The 18,259-nt window shown below is 43.3% G+C and overlaps 1 protein-coding gene across 8 annotated transcripts in view; it reads left to right on the top strand.

Moving 5' to 3' along the window:
- The window catches only part of CRBN (cereblon), a 959,169-nt gene that overhangs the window by 900,499 nt on the left and 40,411 nt on the right, over positions 1–18,259 (top strand). The window contains exon 2 of one of the 8 annotated variants that reach the window (XM_060022935.1): positions 8,578–8,639. The exons of the other annotated variants lie outside the window; for them this stretch is intronic. Within the exon in view, the coding sequence (XP_059878918.1) occupies positions 8,637–8,639 (3 nt within the window). The 5' untranslated portion in view covers positions 8,578–8,636. The remainder of the gene's footprint in view (positions 1–8,577; positions 8,640–18,259) is intronic. 8 annotated transcript variants of the gene reach the window in all.

The following is an 18,259-nucleotide window of genomic DNA, read 5'->3' as shown; positions in this document are numbered from 1 at the left end:
CTCACCTCAGACCTGCAGAATCAGAAACTCTAGGGAAGTGGAGCTCGGCAATCAGTATTTTAACAAACACTTAGGATGATACTGACGTACCGTTGAAGTCTGAGAACCACTAGCCTGGGGAATGATTTGGGGAATCAAAGACTGATATTCTTTTCATGCTCTTGGGAGCAGCTGTCTTTCCTGTATTCTCTGTCAAGGAGCGATGTCTTTAAGTTTTTTAGAGGCTAAGTTTCTTTACGATTTAATATCATTATGTATGTGTCATAGTTATTCCCTGCATTGCTCCAAGTGGGACTTAAGATGGCTTACAAAATCCAGTGAAGTCATCTTAAGTAGGTGAAGTTTCAGTCCAGTTTTGTTGCCTCTGGGATATCTGTGCAGGGGAGACAGGGTTTTGAGGAGAGGGCAGTGGAGGGCCCTCTACCCCTTTTCTCCTTTTTACCACCCCATTCTGTACTCCACCAGAGCAGCCTTGCATGTATTAGTTATGAGTCAGAAAACACCTTGTTGGAGGAGGTTGGGTAAAGTATGAAGCCACTGATTTACAGAATTAGAAAATGTTAGAACCAGAAGAGGTCTCCAAGAGCATGTTTCCAAGGCTCTCATTTTACAGAGGACTCTGAGGCTCAAAGAGGTCACAGACAAGGTCACACGGTTAATGTGTGGAAGTCAGTACTAGTGGCCCAGATCCCTGATTTTATGCCAGTCACGTAGCGCCTACAAGACAAATAAAAAGTATGAAGTGTTTTCACCTAAAACAAGGAAACGTGACTAAAACAAGGTGACTCTGACCTGCTCTCATTTCCATTAAGGCTCCATACTGTGAGGAAAATCAAGTAGCAGAATGTGAAGATGAAGATATTGGCTGTAATGCAGAGCAGAATGAAATTGAAATTTATCTGAGGTGTGTCCAGACCAAGGGTAGGCATAAGAAATCATTCTAGTTCTATAGAAATAAAAACCCTTTGAAAGCAAAGGTAAGAATTTTAGAAAATCAATGGGGTACTTGAGGTTTCTGAAGCTAGTTGCTGGGGCAGGTGGATGGGGGAGTTAGAAGTTGCCCGTACAAAGGAGTGGGGTTATGAGAATAATGTGAAAATCCAGATGCTAAATTATAGAGCCAACGCAAGGAGTTCTTAAAATTTCTTTATAGGAATGAAAATATACAAGAAAAGTGTTCACCGTGAGAGCTAGCTGAAGAACGAAGAGCAGGATTTCCTTTCCCTTTTTTTTTTTTAACATCTTTATTGGAGTATAATTGCTTTACAGCAGAAGATGAAAATGTTGATGATTTAAAATGCAGAAATTTCTCACCATGGTCTAACGCATTAAAGTGTGGGGCTTTAAAAATAACCAAGAGAATATTTTCTTGGTTTCTCTTTTCTTTTTCTTTCTTTCTTTCTTTCTTTCTTTCTTTTTTCTTGTCTTGGTGAGAGGGAATAAGGTTATTCTAGTGGTAAATATGATTTGGGGACTGATGAATTCAAATCATTAGCATCAGTATGTAGGGTCAGACCTCTTGGGAGGGGCTACTGACCCACTTATTAATTTTCACAGGCAAGGTTAGGGGAAATTTTTCCACTTTTAAAAACTTAGTTGAGCAATTTTTAATGCCTTTCTTTTCCCATCTGCTTTCGTTTCTTTATTCATTAAGTAGAAAGAGTGTGTGTGCGAGAAAGCGCGAGCGAGAGATCCAATTTCCCCCTATGCACTCTCTGTAAGTGTCAACTGCGCCATCTGGTGGCAAATGGGTATTGGTGCACCTGGCCTAAATTTCGCTTTGAAAGATGAACAACAAATTTGAAAAATATCAATATCATGATTTCTCATTACCTTCAATCATTAGATACCAATTCTGATGCCATGAATATTAACTAGAATTCAAAGTGAAAATTAACTAGATGCTTGTTGTGAAATATTTGTTATGAAATGAAGGGCAATTAAAAGTTTAATAGATACGAAACTATCAGGTTCTTACTCATAAACAAAGCTTGAGAAATTGTCCAGGTCTGTGATGACAGCTGGGAAGGCTTTTATTTTCCACCCAAACTCAAGGGGGCCCCCCTCAACCCTCATCCTTCTCTACTTCAGCCCCTTATTATTTCTTTCAGATTTATTTTTTATAATTTCCTATTATTTTTATTTGCTTTTTCCTCCAGCATTGCTTTTAAAATGAAGTAAATTTCACAAGATTAGGGATTGCTTTTGTGGTTTTCACCCTTGTACCCGCAGTGCTTTTAGTAGACACTCAACAAATATTTGTCAGTGAATTTAGTTGAACTAAAAATACTTCATAATAAAACCTGAAATTTAAGAAAAGCACTTATATGAACAACCAAATTAGAAAACTCTCTCTGAGTTAAGTAGACTAACATTTTTCAAGAAATTCAGTCAAAGTGGTATGGATATATCCCCGGTAGTTTCAGAAACTGCAGTTTTTGAGGCCATGCTTCTGACAGTAAAACTGCTAGCATGCATCCGTTTTTCAGTGGGGTGGCATTCGTTTTAAAAGCCCCCTTATTTAGGCTGCGGTCTTTAGCAGTAAGCTGGTGCCTTTCAGAATCAACAGTCAAGTCAAAGAACAGCTGGAAATACACATTTGGATGTTTGCCAGATTCCACTGGGTTATTAAGTGACGTTTAGATAACTGACTTAAGCCCCACCATTGTGAACTTCATAACTCGCTGAGCTTGTAGGTGTCAGTGCATTGGAAGCAAAGTGCTCGGGCTCTGCTTTCTTGGACATGAACTTAGTCATGTCATATGAAGCATTCATTTTCAATCATAGTACTACACTTGTACTTTGACGTCTGACAAATGCCAAGTGTTTCCTGACATACATATTCTTATCATGCAAACCTACTTGAGCGGCAGAAGAAATGGTGGAAAGATAACTGAATTGCACGTGGATTTGAGGTGGACACGGTGCAGATTTCATGTTCAGTTTAGTACATTCAATTTAGAGAGCAATCTTGTAGGTTCCCGAAGATCCTTCTAGGGGCATTATCCACTTTACTGAAAGTTCAAGAACCTCCCAAAGGAAAATGGGGTGCAGAGGAATTAACCACCGTAGTAAAGTCTGGCTCATCTTTAGGGGAGGGGATGTGCTCTGGTTGGCCCTTCTTCCTCCTCCTGCCTGCTCAACGCTTGCTGGGGATCCCAGTGAACCCTGGAGAGAGTATGGAAGTGGGGCTCTACCAGCTGAATTATTGTTATTTACAACAGTAGGATCCAAAACTTAATGTTTATTAAAATCACCTGGGAAGCTTGCTAAAATGCAGAGTCCTGGGTCCAGCTCCTTCTATGTCTATAGATGTGTAGGAGCCAGGAGTCTGGTAACCAGGTGAGGCATAGAACACACCTTGGGACACCGCTGTTTACTACTCTCAGCCCTAGGAGTGTGTGGCCTCTGTCTTCTTCACCACTGTTTCCCAAGCACCCCAGGCACATGGTCGGTATGCAGTGGATAGCTTGTAGGGTGGGGATGAGGGATGGGTGGATGGGTGGGATGCTGGATGGAATGATGCAAGATTATGTATATTCAGGAACTTAAAGACAGGGTGCACCAGAGTAGAAGAGAGAATGGTGAAATTTCTAAGGTTTCCACAGATTCTTTGAATTTCTCTTTAAATTTCTGATACATCATATGCTGCATTTGCCCCCTGATTTTCTGTGACCTTTATTTAAATACCATCTCTCTTTAGAAACAGAGTAATTTTGTCACTTGGGATTAAAAATGATATTTTTGTAAAATGGCAAACCATCTTGACATTTCATAACAAACCTTTTAACAAATTCCTGTTCTCACTCAAAACTCTTCTTCCAAGTAGAACAAAGCCTCCCATCGATGGTTTTATAAACACAAAATGCTCGTCTGCCATGAGAGTCCCGTCAGAAGGGCTACAGGGGGGCAGTGGAAACAGGGTAGGCTGTGAGCCAGAACAGCTGGATTCCACCGACAGCCCCTCTTCTGTAATCATCGTGTGACCTTGAGCAAGTAACGCCCCTGTCTGGCCCCAGGTTCCTCACCAGTAAAGTGAGAGGTTTCACCAGATGGTCTCCAAGGCCGTGTTGGCTGTACATGTTTTTTAGAATCACTTCGAGGCTTTGGATTTCCCCCCATACCTCATCCTTGGGAGCAAAAAACAGACTTTCCTGAAGGCCTCCACTGAGTATATTGGGGGAGGTGGAATTATGCCCCCTAAAGATGTCTGTGTTTGATCCCCAAAACTGTGCTATCTTACATGGAAAAAGGTATTTTGCAAATGTGATTAGGTTAAGGACCTTGAGTTGGGGAGGTTAACAGGAATCATCCAGGTAGGCTGCGTCTAATCACGAGTCCTCAAAATCAGAGAACCTTCCCTGACTGTGATCAGAAAGAGAGATGTGATGATGGAAGGGGGGTCAGAGAGGTCACTGGTGGCTCTAAAGACAGAGGAAGGGAGCCCGGGGCCAGGGAGCACGTGCCGCCTTCAGAAGCTGCGAAAGGCAAGGTTCAAGCCTTCCCTGGAGTTTCCGGAGAGGAATGCAGCCCAGCCAGACCCGAAGTGGACTTCTGACTTACAGAGCTGTAAAATAATAAACCTGTATTGTTTAAGCTGCCACATTTGTAGTGATTTATTGTGGCAGCAATAGAAAACTAACAAGTATGCCCGAAGAATCTAAGTACTAGTCAGGAGTTTGGTACTTTCCATAGCTCATTGGGTGGGAAAACCAGGACCTCCTGGGAGAGGACTCGTGAGGGTCATTTGACCTGGCCTCAAACTCATCAGGATCCTCACTTTTAGACGTTTTGACCTGGGTCTCTAAAGAATTCCTTTGAAGTGTGTGTGTGTGTGTGTGTGTGTGTACATATATGTGTATGTATATGTACATATACCAGTATATTCAGCTAGAGTGATTTCTCAGCACCCCTAGGAAAACCATTGAATGGTCTAAAAACACACTTGATAACTCATAACAAATGCCACTCAGGCTAAGCCAGTTGCAGTGGGTACACCCGGTACAAATAGTAAAAGGACCTTCTGAGGCAGCTAGCCTCTATCATGTAGCTCTGCATCATAAACGGAATGAGTCTGGGTCTGAGGAACTTGGAAGCCAAAAGTAGCATCCAGATACGTGTGAAATGATAGAACAGAAGGGGACCGTCACGATCTCCCAGGCCGCCTCTTTCACCTGCAGGGAACTAAACTGAGGCTCAAAGGATCAGGAACTGCTCCAAAACAAAACCTGAAATACTCTTTCTGCTACAGCAGACGTTCTCATCAATGAGAAGAAAGCAGGATTGGAGAGTAAACGTTTATCACAGTGTCTTAGAATCTGCATTGCCTCAGCCTACCTCAAAACCTCACGTTTTGAGGTCTTGCTCCCCAAACCAGGAAACTGACCCTGATTTGAGGGGACAGCCGTGGAAGGCGAGGCAGCTGGATGTACGAGCTGACACATGAGCTGTCAGCTCAGGCTGACTAGAGACTGGCAGACACATCCCCAAATAATAAACAGAATCTCTGCTTTAACGTGGTCTACAATCTACTGTGGCCTAAATTATCTGGAAGTGTGGATATCATCACTAGTTTGTTTGATCCCTTAACTAGCATTAATGATCACCATTTAGAATGATAGAGCTGGAAGCAACCTTAGGAGTGTCTAGTTCATTCCTCGAATCACACACACGGAAACGGACTCCAGAGGTTAAGGGCTGCATCCTAGTGGCAGAGCCAGCATTTCGGCCCCATTCATCAACCCCCAGGCACTTGCTCATGCCCTCTGCACACTGGAACCTACATGATGCTTTTCTGTGAGTGAAGACTCTTGAAGCATCATGAAAAGTGGTTTTAGTTTCAGCCCATGTACTACCTTGTCAGTCTGAGAACTGTGTCTCTTGAGGTCAGAAGTCATGTTCTCCGATACAGGGGAAAAAAATGGACTTGTAATCCCAGCTCTTGGGTGAATGAATAAAAGGCATTCCACTTCTAGGCTGAGGACACAGCTTTTTCAAGAAGACTGGAATGGAAAGCACTCGTTACTCGCCAGTGATTTGATACTCTAATCACCACAGTGTTTGGGAAAACCACAAATTCCTCACTCACTCTCCTCTCATCCAGGTAGCACTGTGTGAGCCGTGTTATTACACAGTGATTATCCAGACACTCAGCTTAATATACTTAACAGTAGATGTCCATCCAGAGTCATTAGATAAACTTGAATTTGATGTGAAACCTGATTTGAAGATGTTATTCAGATACGTCAGACCTCAAGCCTCTGCTCAGATTGCTCAGATCTTTATTCCTGATTCCTCTAAGTTCACTCTCTGAATGAAGAGCCACCCAAAATGCTTACCTGTCAAGTGCTACCATTTTAGGAAAATTCATTTTACTGTTAATGCTTAAGGGACTGGGGAGGATTTCAGAATTGGGGTATCTGCATTCTACTCTGATACTTGATGGGTGTCCCTGTGCTAGTTTCAGATCTCATCCTAGACGTCAAATGCATATGTAAGACGAGTTGCGTTCAATGAGTACTGTATGTGGATTATCCATTTGCAATGATTGATAATGCCACAAAATACTCTTAACTTTGAAACTGTGAGTAATAAAATGTTATCTTACTTTGATTGTTCTGAATGCACTTTAAAATCATGCAGTGCCTTGGAGTCATTGCAGAGAATATTGCCTTTTATAGGTCATGGAACCATAGAACTTTGGAAGTGAACAGGACTTTATGTCATTCAGGTGAGGGTTGATAACTAGGTTTTGTATAGTTGCCAACTACAATTGATTGGTATGGCTCTGGTATGCCATGCTAAGAATTCTTTGGCTACTGGGGCTCAATGGACGAGTGTTATGTGATCGATTAGCAATCTCTGCCCTGGCCAGGAGGAAAGAATAGTCACTGGCAGAGCACATATGTTCTGTCGTTAACAAGTCCAAAATTTACAAGCAGCTCATGCAGCTCAATAACAAAAAAACAAACAACCCAATCCAGAAATGGGCAGAAGACCTAAATAGACATTTCTCCAAAGAAGATATACAGATTGCCAACAAACACATGAAAGAATGCTTAACATCATTAATCATTAGAGAAATGCAAATCAAAACTACAATGAGATATCATCTCACACCGGTCAGAATGGCCATCATCAAAAAATCTAGAAACAATAAATGCTGGAGAGGGTGTGGAGAAAAGGGAACCCTCTTGCCCTGTTGGTGGGAATGTAAATTGATACAGCCACTATGGAGAACAGTATGGAGGTTCCTTAAAAAACTAAAAATAGAACTACCATCCGACCCAGCAATCCCACTACTGGGCATATACCCTGAGAAAACCATAATTCAAAAAGAGTCATGTACCAAAATGTTCATTGCAGCTCTATTTACAATAGCCAGGACATGGAAGCAACCTAAGTGCCCATCATCGGATGAATGGATAAAGAAGATGTGGCACATATATACAATGGAGTATTACTCAGCCATAAAACGAAATGAAATTGAGCTATTTGTAGTGAGGTGGATGGACCTAGAGTCTGTCCTGCAGAGTGAAGTAAGTCAGAAAGAGAAAGACAAATACCGTATGCTAACACATATATATGGAATTTAAGAAAAAAAATGTCATGAAGAACCTAGGAGTAAGACAGGAATAAAGACACAGACCTACTAGAGAATGGACTTGAGGATATGGGGAGGGGGAAGGGTAAGCTGTGACAAAATGAGAGAGTGGCATGGACATATATACACTACCAAATGTAAAATAGATAGCTAGTGGGAAGCAGCCGCATAGCCCAGGGAGATCAGCTCGGTGCTTTGTGACCACCTAGAGGGGTGGGATAGGGAGGGTGGGAGGGAGGGAGACGCAAGAGGGAGGAGATATGGGAACATATGTATATGTATAACTGATTCACTTTGTTATAAAGCAGAAACTAACACACCATTGTAAAGCAATTATACTCCAATCAAGATGTTAAAAAAAAAAAAGATACTTTCTGAAATTAGAAACTAAAAAAAAGAGATGAATAACCTGAGGCCAAGCATAGCTCAAAGGACGGCTGACAGTCAGCCAGCTGGTCTGCGTCTGAGCAGGACGGGCCACCTCTGTAATGTCACCTCGTGACTTTTAGAAAATAGGATATCAAATAACAGTTTCTTGGGTGTCTAAAAACTTTGGCAGGGAAAAAAAACCCACAACAAAGCAGAAAAATATATTTGGACGGTGACGTACATTACCTAGGAAATTGGTGACAGTTTATGGAAAAGTTCAAAAGAATTTGATCTTTCAGTGAGCACCATGTAGTTTATAATCATGCTTTAAAAATTCATTTTTCTACACTCAATATATCTGTTTGGATGCCTTTTTTATGCAAGGTACTGTATTAGAGTGGTGAGAATAGTAATGAGACATTCCAGGCCGAAGTCCCCCAGCATCCATTCAAGAGATATTTACTGAGCACTTACTTGAGGCAGACAGGGCAGTCAATCTTGGAGATTTGAAACCAAGTAAAACTCTGCTCTGAAGGAGTGTTCTCTTAGTACACGATATCTGGCACCACAACCAATGGTTAGAGCAACTTTGTTTTGTCTTCTAGATCTTCAGGGGATTCCAAGAACCCCAAGATAGAGATGACTCTCTAAAGCAAGCTAAAGCATGGTAAGGGAGAAGCTGGTAATTTTTCAAACTAAATACCCAGTAAAGGTGGGAAACTTCAGGTTGTAAATATTTTAATCTTTTACTGAAGTAGGGCCCACTTCCCAAATCAAAAGGCATGGCTCAAGAAATAGAACATTACCAACACAGAAACCCCTATGTTTTCCTCCCCATCCATACGCCTCACATCAGCCCCAAGGGTGGCAACTATCCTGACTTCCAACACCAAATATTTTTTTTCAGTTTTTGAACTTATATCGATGGAATCACATTACATTTTTTGTTTTCTGTCTTCTTTTGCTCAACAATAGTTTTGCTAGAATTATTCTTGTTCTATATAGCTATAGTTCGTCCAATTTCTGTTACTGTATAGTATCACCCTATATAAATAGACTTCAATTTCTTTATCCATTCTGTGTTTGGAGGATATTTGTGTTACTTCCAGATGGGATTTGTCCCCGAAAATATTTCTATGAACGTTCTTGTACATGCGTCTCTACCGGGGACATCCCTGCGATGTAATAGCTGGGTCACACGTGTGAGCATTTTGTAAGCGCTTCCAAAACGTTTGCCAGAGTGGCTGCAACCAATTTATACTCCTGCCTGTCATGTTGGAGAGTTCCCATTGTTCCACATCCTCATGAAGGTTTGGTATTCTTAGTATATTTAATAGTAATCAGTCTCGTAGGTCCCCTAGAGTTTTAATTTGCATTTTCCTAAATTACTAAGAAAGTCAAACGAGTTCTCATGTTTGTTGGGCGTTCGGATATCGTCTTTGGGAAAGTACATGTTCAAATGTTTTGCTCATTTTTCTTCTGGACTTTTTACAAAAGAATTGTACAAGTTCTTTGATAAGTTGGATTATATTCAAAGTAAGAAGTTCTGGGCTTCCCTGGTGGCGCAGTGGTTGAGAGTCCGCCTGCCGATGCAGGGGATCCGGGTTCGTGTCCCGGTCTGGGAAGATCCCACATGCCGCAGAGCAGCTGGGCCCGTGAGCCATGGCCGCTGAGCCTGCACGTCCGGAGCCTGTGCTCCGCAACGGGAGAGGCCACAACAGTGAGAGGCCCGCATATCGCAAAAAAAAAAAAAAAAAAAAAAAAAAGAAGTTCTTTTCATCAAAAGACACCACAAGAGTGCTTCCGTCAGGGTCCAGTCAGGAGACATAAACCACCCCCGGTTGCTTGCAAGGAGAGAGTTTAATACAAGAATTATTAGCTAGATACAAAACTGCCATCTCTGTAACGGAATATCAGACCGAAAGAAAACACCAAGGTCTCGCGGAGGGAGCAACTGCCAGAAAGAGGTGCCCCGACCTGCCTCCCAGGACCGGGGGAGCACAGGGAAATGTTGACACTATTAAACTCAGAAACCCTGAGAAGGGGCTCCCGCCCAGCCTGCTGAGCAGGAATTTGGGTCTCTGAGGAAGAGGCACAGCCACCTGGTGCTGGGTCTCTGAGACGGGACGCAAGAGTGCTGGAAAAGCTCCAAACTGGATTTGATTGCTGCTCTGGGAGCAAAGTCACACTGTTGCAATGAAGTGCTTGGTGCCTTGGGAACAAGAAGCAGGCAGGAAGGCTCGGCGCCCAACTGCTCCAGCCTCGCAGTATCCCGCTAGCGCCCCCTACCGGCGGCTGTCCAAGCCGAGCCTGGTGGGCCATGTCGGGCCCCATCACCGCAAATAGAGAAGAAGGGGGTCGGAGCTGAGAGACAGAGAGCTTAATACTTATCATGAGAGCACGAAGGCAAAGAGTGGGGAACAACAACGGGCTTGAATCTAGGCTTGAGATGTGTAGCAGTTCAAAATAGCTAACCTTTAGTAGTTAAAATAGCTAAGCTAAGCACGTGTTTGCCGTGTACCCGCTTGCGGTAAAGCTTCACCACATCATCACACCTCATCTCACATCAGCCCATTAGGATGAACAGTCTCACTATTCCTACTGAAACGATGAGAAAATAAAGGCAAGAGAGTTTAAGTTACCTGCCCAAGGTCATCCAGCCAGGAGGTGCCAGGGAGAACAGATAACAATTCGGATCAATCTAACTCATTTTTATCTTCATGCTCCAATCCAAAAATAGAGGCTTTACTGTAAAACTGTACAGGATTGTGGTAAATGAGACAGGAAAATTCATAACAGGTCTCCTGACTCCAGGGAACTGTTACAGTCATCAGTATTTTCTGGTCATATTAGCTCATAAAAATATGGCAGGTGACATCAATATCTTTCCTTCTTTACCTTTTTTTGAAGTCCTTATCTTCTTTTAGCTGGTCTTTCAGGCGTCCTTGTCACTGTGGTGAAAAATACCACAGATTCTACGCATGTGCTTGAAGCTACTTTTACTGACTGTCGCTTTGATTTCTGTACTTTGTTCTCGCAGATGGTAACTGTCTTTGGGTGAGAACAGTCCTTTGCCTTTTCTACAATCGAAACCTAGACCCACGCTGCTCCCAAAGCCATAACCAATAGGAAAACTGTCCGGTTTGTTCCCTTCCTATACACAATTGTCTGAATGCAGTTGAAGCACCTATAGACACAGCCACTGCACTTTCCTCGTTGTGGACGCTGCGTCCACATGCTGAGATTTGGAGAAACTGTGAGAGCTCGCTTGTTCATTTATCGTCCGGCTGAAGTGTAGGGTGAGCTAAAAATCTGACTTCCTTTAAAAGCTGAATCTGTGCGGCGCTCTTGTGGAATTAGTTGGGGGAGCCAAGTCTCACTGGGCAGCCTCTGGCTCTCAGACGTCTCCTCGCCCTCCCCTCCCCACGCCGTCAGATTCTCCACCTGGCAGCCAAATGCTAATTGCCAAACCTGATGGCGTGACTCCCTGCTCTGGGGAAGGGGAAAATTCTTAGTGTGGTCCTCAGGGTGTGCTCTCCCTGCAGCCTCACCTCAGCCACCTTCACCTTCACGCCCTGTCCTCCAGCCCGCCGGGTCCCTCCTGCCTCAGGGCTTTTACGTATGTTCTTCCCGCTATGCCGTCCCCTACCCCACAGACACCGTGTCCCCCCCCCCTCCCCCGTAGTTGGCCCTTGCGCACGCTTCAGGGATCACTTCCCGAGGAAGGGGTTTGGGGCTTCCCTCCCCAGACAGGCCAGCTCCTCCCGTGAGAGGCTCACAGCTCCCTGGAGTTTTCTGTTCCAGCATTCATCATTTGTGACATGTGCTTGCATGTCTAAAAAATCCAAGTCTGTTGTGGTTTTCCCACCAGAATGTAGCTTCTCGGGGAGGATGCAGTTGCTGGTTTTGTTCACCATCGTGTGTCCTCAACACCTAAGAGTTCACTGGAACATGGGCATCGTTGAAAAAAGATGTCATGAAGGGGTAATTGACCTCCATGAGCACAGCTGGTGGGGGGCAGTGAGCAACCTCTTTATCCTAGATCTGCTAGGAATTTTCCTCTCCACAAAGGCCATTGCAAAGCAATATTGTCGTGTCAGCTGCTTTCATTTGTTTTTATCTGTCTGGGTAGGCTCGAGCTTGAGGCACCCTCTGTCACAGCAACACACACAGGTTGTGGGGGGCACTGCATGGGCGGTCCGATCGGGAGGTTCTCAGGCGGGGCCCAGGGATCTGCATTTAACAAGCACCCCAGGCTTACCTTGAACACACTGGCCCAGCCACACAAGGCTCCATCCCCACCCCAAACCAACCTGCCCTCAGAAATCTTGTCTCCATTTCAGGACCTCTGTATCTTCACCATTCTGCCCTGCATTAGTTTCCTTTCACCACTGTAATAAAGTGCCACAAACTCGGTGCCTCAAAGGACACAAATTTATCGTCTTATTGTTCTGGAGGTCAGAGGTCCAAAATCAGTCTCAGCGAGCTGAAATCAAGGTGTTGGCTGTGCGTCTCCTGGAGGCCCTGGGGAGGCTCTGTTTCCTCGCCTTTTCCAGCTTCTAGAGGCCACTGAGTTCATTGGCTCGTGGTCCCTCCTCACCGCACCTCTGCTTCTGCATCACATCTCCTTCTCTGACTCTGACCCTCCTGCATCCTTCTTATCTAGTGATGATACTGAGCCACCCCAACAGTCTACGGTAATTTTCCATCTCAAGATTCTTAGTTTCACACATCTGCAAAGTCCCTTTTGCCGCATAAGGTAACATAGTCACAGGTTCCAGGGCTTGGGTTGCGGAGCTCTTTGGAGGATCATTATTGCACCCAGCATATGCTGCAACCCTCCCCCCAACATCCTTCCTTTGCTCCTGTTTCTAAGGGCTGCATGTCCCTCATATTTGCCAGGGCTTCCACCACACCCGCCTCCCTCCTGCTCTGCCCCTTGTCCCACAGGGTGTGTCCCACCTGTGGTCAGACCATGCCTCTCGTGGTCTTCAACTAGAGTAACTAAGTTCTTTTTGGAGACAAACTGGTGTGAATTTGAATTACCAGCTCTGCTGCTTCCATGCTGTGTAGGCTTAATAACCAAACCTAACCTCTCTGGTTCCCTTCTAGTGGGCTTAAAAATGCCTACATTTGGGGCTATTGGGAGAATTAACTGAAATAATGGATGGAAGCTCTCTCCCAGGGCTTGGCAGGTAGAAAGCGTTCAGCTAAGGTAGATTATTACAATCATTATCTTCCATGTGTTTCCCCTTTCTTTTGTCCTAACTTGGGGCCTGGAGGCCTATACTACCTTTTTTTATTGATGTATATTTGATTTACAGTGTTGTGTTAGCTTCACGTGTGCAGCAAAGTGATTCAGTTATACATATATATATATGTGTGTGTGTGTGTGTATATATATATATACACCCTTTTTCAAATTCTTTTCCCTTATAGGTCATTACAGCATATTGAGTAGAGTTCCCTGTGCTATACAGTAGGTCCTTGTTGGTTATCTATTTTATATACAGTAGTGTGTATATGTCAATCCCAGACTCCTAATTTATTCCTCTGCCCCTCTCCCCTTTGGTAATCAGAAGTTTGTTTTCTATGTCTGTGGGTCCATTTCTGTTTTGTCAGTTAGTTCATTTGATTCATTTTTTTTTTAGATTCTACATATAAATGCTATCATGTGGTATTTGTCTTTCTCTGTGTGACTTAACTTCACTTAGTATAATAATCTCTAGGTCCGTCCATGTTGCTGCAAGTGGCATTGGGTTCTCTCTGTAAGCCATCCCTCTAACAGCACATACTATGACAGGATAGACAGAGGCTGGACTTTTCTGTCTGTCACGTTCTTTTTCAAGTTGAATTTGGTCCAACAATTGTTTATCAACCCCATCCCAGCACTGGGCTATTCACGGAGCATACAGAGATGAGTGAGGCATGGTCTCTGTCCTCAGCAGACACTCCACAGATAATGGGACAGATAAAAATAAAATTTCATAATAAAGTGGCAAATGCCATAGTTGCTTGGAGCGATCAGGAAAGATTTTTGGATGAAGGGACCCTTGAGCTGAGTGAGGTGGGAAATACTTTTTCAGGAAAAGGCTTATGGCTTTTCAAATTCATTGATTACATCTCTGCCCAAGGCATTGGGCCAAACCATCATCAGCAAGATTTACACTTGACTATTTCAGAATAACAAGAGCTTCACCACTCTGTTCTTTTAAGCCCAAGCCTGGCACAGTGAGAGCTTGTGCTGAGGGCCTGGCTAATCCCAGGATGCTCTGCTTTTCCAGGGGCAGGCCTGACATATATTTAAAGCAGAACAGCCACTTTGCTTGATTGGAATATGGTGGCTGCCCACGCATCTTAGCCACCACAGAGAGACTCCTGCTGAGAGTACAATAGCCATGTGATAAAGCACAAAAGACATCAAGCTGGACTGTAAATCACTGGCTCTCTGACTTCTTAGCTCTTGACTTATTACAGCAGTGCAAAAGCCCTACCTCTGTCCATCCTATGTGTTCTGGCTTTCTAGAACAAAAGAACTCCAAGATGGCTAGATGATGGAGTGAACACAGTAACAATCACATCTCTGAAAATGCTTCAGTCAGCCAACATAATGATCAATCAGCAAGGGCAAATCCCCAAATAATTTCTCAATTACATCAATTCATGAAACAATGAGAGCAACAGTCCAGGACCAAGACCGACTGAGACAGCACAGACGCAGTCCATGTAATCCAGAACCCTTCCAGAAAGTGCTGGGAACCCCTTCACCTCATGCTTCCACGTTCTCATGCTGCCATACTTGCCGTACTGCCAAAGCATTGGGTGGTTTCCAGACTTCTTGATAGAACAGAAAATGAAAGTCTTTAGCAAAGTCTAATAATACCCCAATTTTAGTTTATGAAAACCAAGTTTTAGTTACCCTTATTTTTAAACTTCATTAATAAATAGTCCTTCTTGTGCATCAAAATGAAAATCTCTATGTGCTTGTGTCTACTGTCTCCAAAGAAAAGACTTTCATCCTGGGATGCATTTACCATCCAGCCAGGAAAACCCCTGCAGCCTGCAGTGGAGTCAAGGCCACACCTAATTTTACTAGTCTAGAGAAACCTACATGCATTCTTCATCTTCCCGCCCCATGGACTTGCTTCTCCACGTCATCTGTCTTGGGGGAAGCTGAGGGGTGTCCAAAGAAGCAAGAATAGTGCTCCATATCTATAGTTAAAGGACAAATCTGGAGGTAGATCTAGGCAGTGGAGAGGTGAGGACCAAGCGGATAGGATAAAGGTTAAGGAACACACTGTGAGCTAAGATCTGAGTTCACCAAGTCATAGAAAATGAAAGCTGATTGGGACCTAGAAGATTATTCAGCCTGAACCTCCCACTTCAATGGGAGAAAGTGACTTGTGATCATAAAAAATAGGGATGATAGCACCTGCCTCTCAAGATTGCTGTAGATTCAATGAAAGGATAGCATGCGTATCAATTTTGGATCAGAGTAACCATTTAACATGTGTTTTTGCTGGTCTGCAAGTAGCAGAACCAGAACTAAGTCTTCTAACTTAGAGGAGGTGCTCTGTCAGGCTGCCAGGAGGCCCAAGCACACAGGAAGCTCATAATAAAACAAGGCCAATCTCAAGAGCATGATGCTGGGCCCAAGACTTGGTCCACTCAGGTGGATTTTATATGTTTCTGTTTGGATAGCAATGAACCTCGAGGCCAGTGTATGACTCCATCTAGTAAAGTAATTCTTTATACACTACTCTCCCACGGCAGGAAGTTCTTCTAGATAGCACTTGTCACATTGTGGCCTGTGCTCTCACTTATGTGTGTCTTATTTCAACTACTATTGTGATCCCTTTGGGAAAAAAAAATACACCTTTTAATTTTTTTTAAATTATGACAGTACTTACAGTTATGTTTACTCATAAATTATTGTAATGATGACATCTTGGAAAACTAGAAAGGTTTTAGAAGCCAGTGGGAGGAGGGAGGAATCCCAGTACCCAGAGGCAACCACTATGTCAGAATATTTCTTTATTTTGGTTGTGTATTATTTTGTTTGTCCATTTCGTTCCATATATATCAGTCAGGAATTTCAGTAACAAAAAGAAACTGATGCTGACTCATTCAAGCAGAGAAACAATTTGTAAGGAAGAGATCAAATGACTCAGAATATATTGGACATTGACTTGGTTTCCACCTTGCATGTTTTAAATAATGCTGTTTCGAACATCTTTGTGTGTAAATTTTTGTCTGCTCTGTGAATTATTTCCATGGGATAAATTTCTAGATGTAAGGGCTGAAGGTGAATCCTTTTACATAATAAGATCCCTCTTCTTGGGTCCTTCGTTTTTATTAAGCTCTCAGATGGCTAACATTAAGTCTGTAAGTAATTTTTATGAAGGAAATTGAGCGAGTGATACATCCCTTCAGTGCTTGCCGATCTAACATGCTTACACTATAAGGCCTACCGACTGCTGGTTGCTGTAGCCACATGCAGCGGTCTGATGTCATCACTGAAATGTGGACAATTGAAGGAGAAGCTTCTTCGTGTTGTCAATGCCGAGTCCAGTGGTTTCATAAGAGTGGTGAGGACCCTCTCCTCTTAGAAGGTCCCTGAACTCCTTATAGAAATGCGTCTGCTCCTTCCAGCAACCGTCATGGTTTACATACAGTGTCTTTTGACAAAAAAAAGCAACGTATAATGTGGCCGCTGCTCTGGGTACTTTGTTAGGTTGTTTATATGCTGCTTCCCCCGCCCCTCACCTTCACACTACAACCCAGCCAAGGGCAGAGACTACATTTCAGTCATCTTTTTTCTCTAACTAACTCATTATCCTCATTTTCTCAGTAGGATGTAAGCTCCCCGAGGACAGGCACTCCTGTGTGTTTTCTCGCGCTGTCAGTTTCCCTGGTTCCTGTAACATCACCTCGCACACAGCCACTCCTGTGTGTTTCCCCGCGCTGTCAGTTTCCCTGGTTCCTGTAACATCACCTCGCACACAGCACACAAGCAGTGAACATGCTTATTAATCTGAGTTGAAGAAGAGCCAAGTAATTCAGAGTCTGGAGCCTTAGAACGATTTTTGTCTCTGAACACGTCCAGGTTCTGTTCTCAGCTCTGGAGCTGGCTTACACATCATCTAAGCCTTTTCCTGTCTACTTGGTTTTCCAGTTAGTTTCTCTACCGAACACATTATTAGACTGTTTTATCCAACTTTCTATTTTTCTTTCATTGAAAGCCACATTTCTCATGCATCCATTAATAACTTCACATGACATACCTTTCCCAGTTAACACCAAGGATCTAAATTTTTCTGCCTCTTCTTGACGTGAAAGGTAAACTAAAGTCAGTGGTAGGTAAGAATGCATTTACTAGAATTTGGGGACCCAAATCCTCTTCACGCCATTGGAATCATATTTATTCAGACCCTAATCGGAGCGGTTTTTCCTTTCTCTCTTCTCATCTCCCTCTTGAGTTGCTTGACTTTTCATATAGCGCAGATGTTATGAGCTAGTTTATTCTCATTACGTCTGCACTGGTCATCGTGCTGGTCTCTCATTTTTGAGCTAGTAGCTTATGGAGTTACTCAATTCCTGGCCTTGGGTCACATCACAGCGTTTTAGAACTGTCCATGGATTGTCGAACCATGGTGCCCCTTAAGTGTAGAAGTGTGATGAGAGCTAAAAGCATCGACCTCAAGCGTTCCACTTTCATTTGTTTATTTATTTATTTATGCATCCATGTAAATTTTATCTGGGCAAAGTATTCTGAAACATATATGGGTATATATCTGAATATATGTGTGTATATGTGTATATATGTTTGTACACATATGTACATTCATGTATGCATACACACACCCACAGACACACAGGAAAAACTCTGAGTTGGTTCCACCCTGTGGCAGATGTTACTGGTGCAACCAAAGTACAGAGTATTTTGAAGTCAGGCTTGGATTCACTTCAGCCAGTGCAATATGCGTGGAGGGGACAGGTGTCACCAGCAGGCGGGAACATTTAGGAGGCAGTGCTGAATTCTTCAGGCCTTTTTGTATACCATGGCAACCTGTGATTATAGACGTATATACCTATAAAGAGATGGCACAAGGCTGAAGAAGCAGACTAGACTGGGGATCCGTCTCAGAGAATCACCAAACCCAGAACAGACCTGATTTGGGAGAAAAAAAGAAAAAGAAAAACTTGTGTTAATCCACTGAGATTTTGTTCTAATTGCAAAACTTCACACATCCTGGCCATTGTAAACCGTTACATGCAAGACTAAGA

The sequence above is a fragment of the Delphinus delphis genome, chromosome 10 (assembly GCF_949987515.2).
Source record: "Delphinus delphis chromosome 10, mDelDel1.2, whole genome shotgun sequence".
NCBI lineage: Eukaryota > Metazoa > Chordata > Mammalia > Artiodactyla > Delphinidae > Delphinus > Delphinus delphis.
The sequence above is the reverse complement of the archived record's forward strand: the minus strand, read 5'-3'. Positions and strand labels throughout refer to the sequence as shown.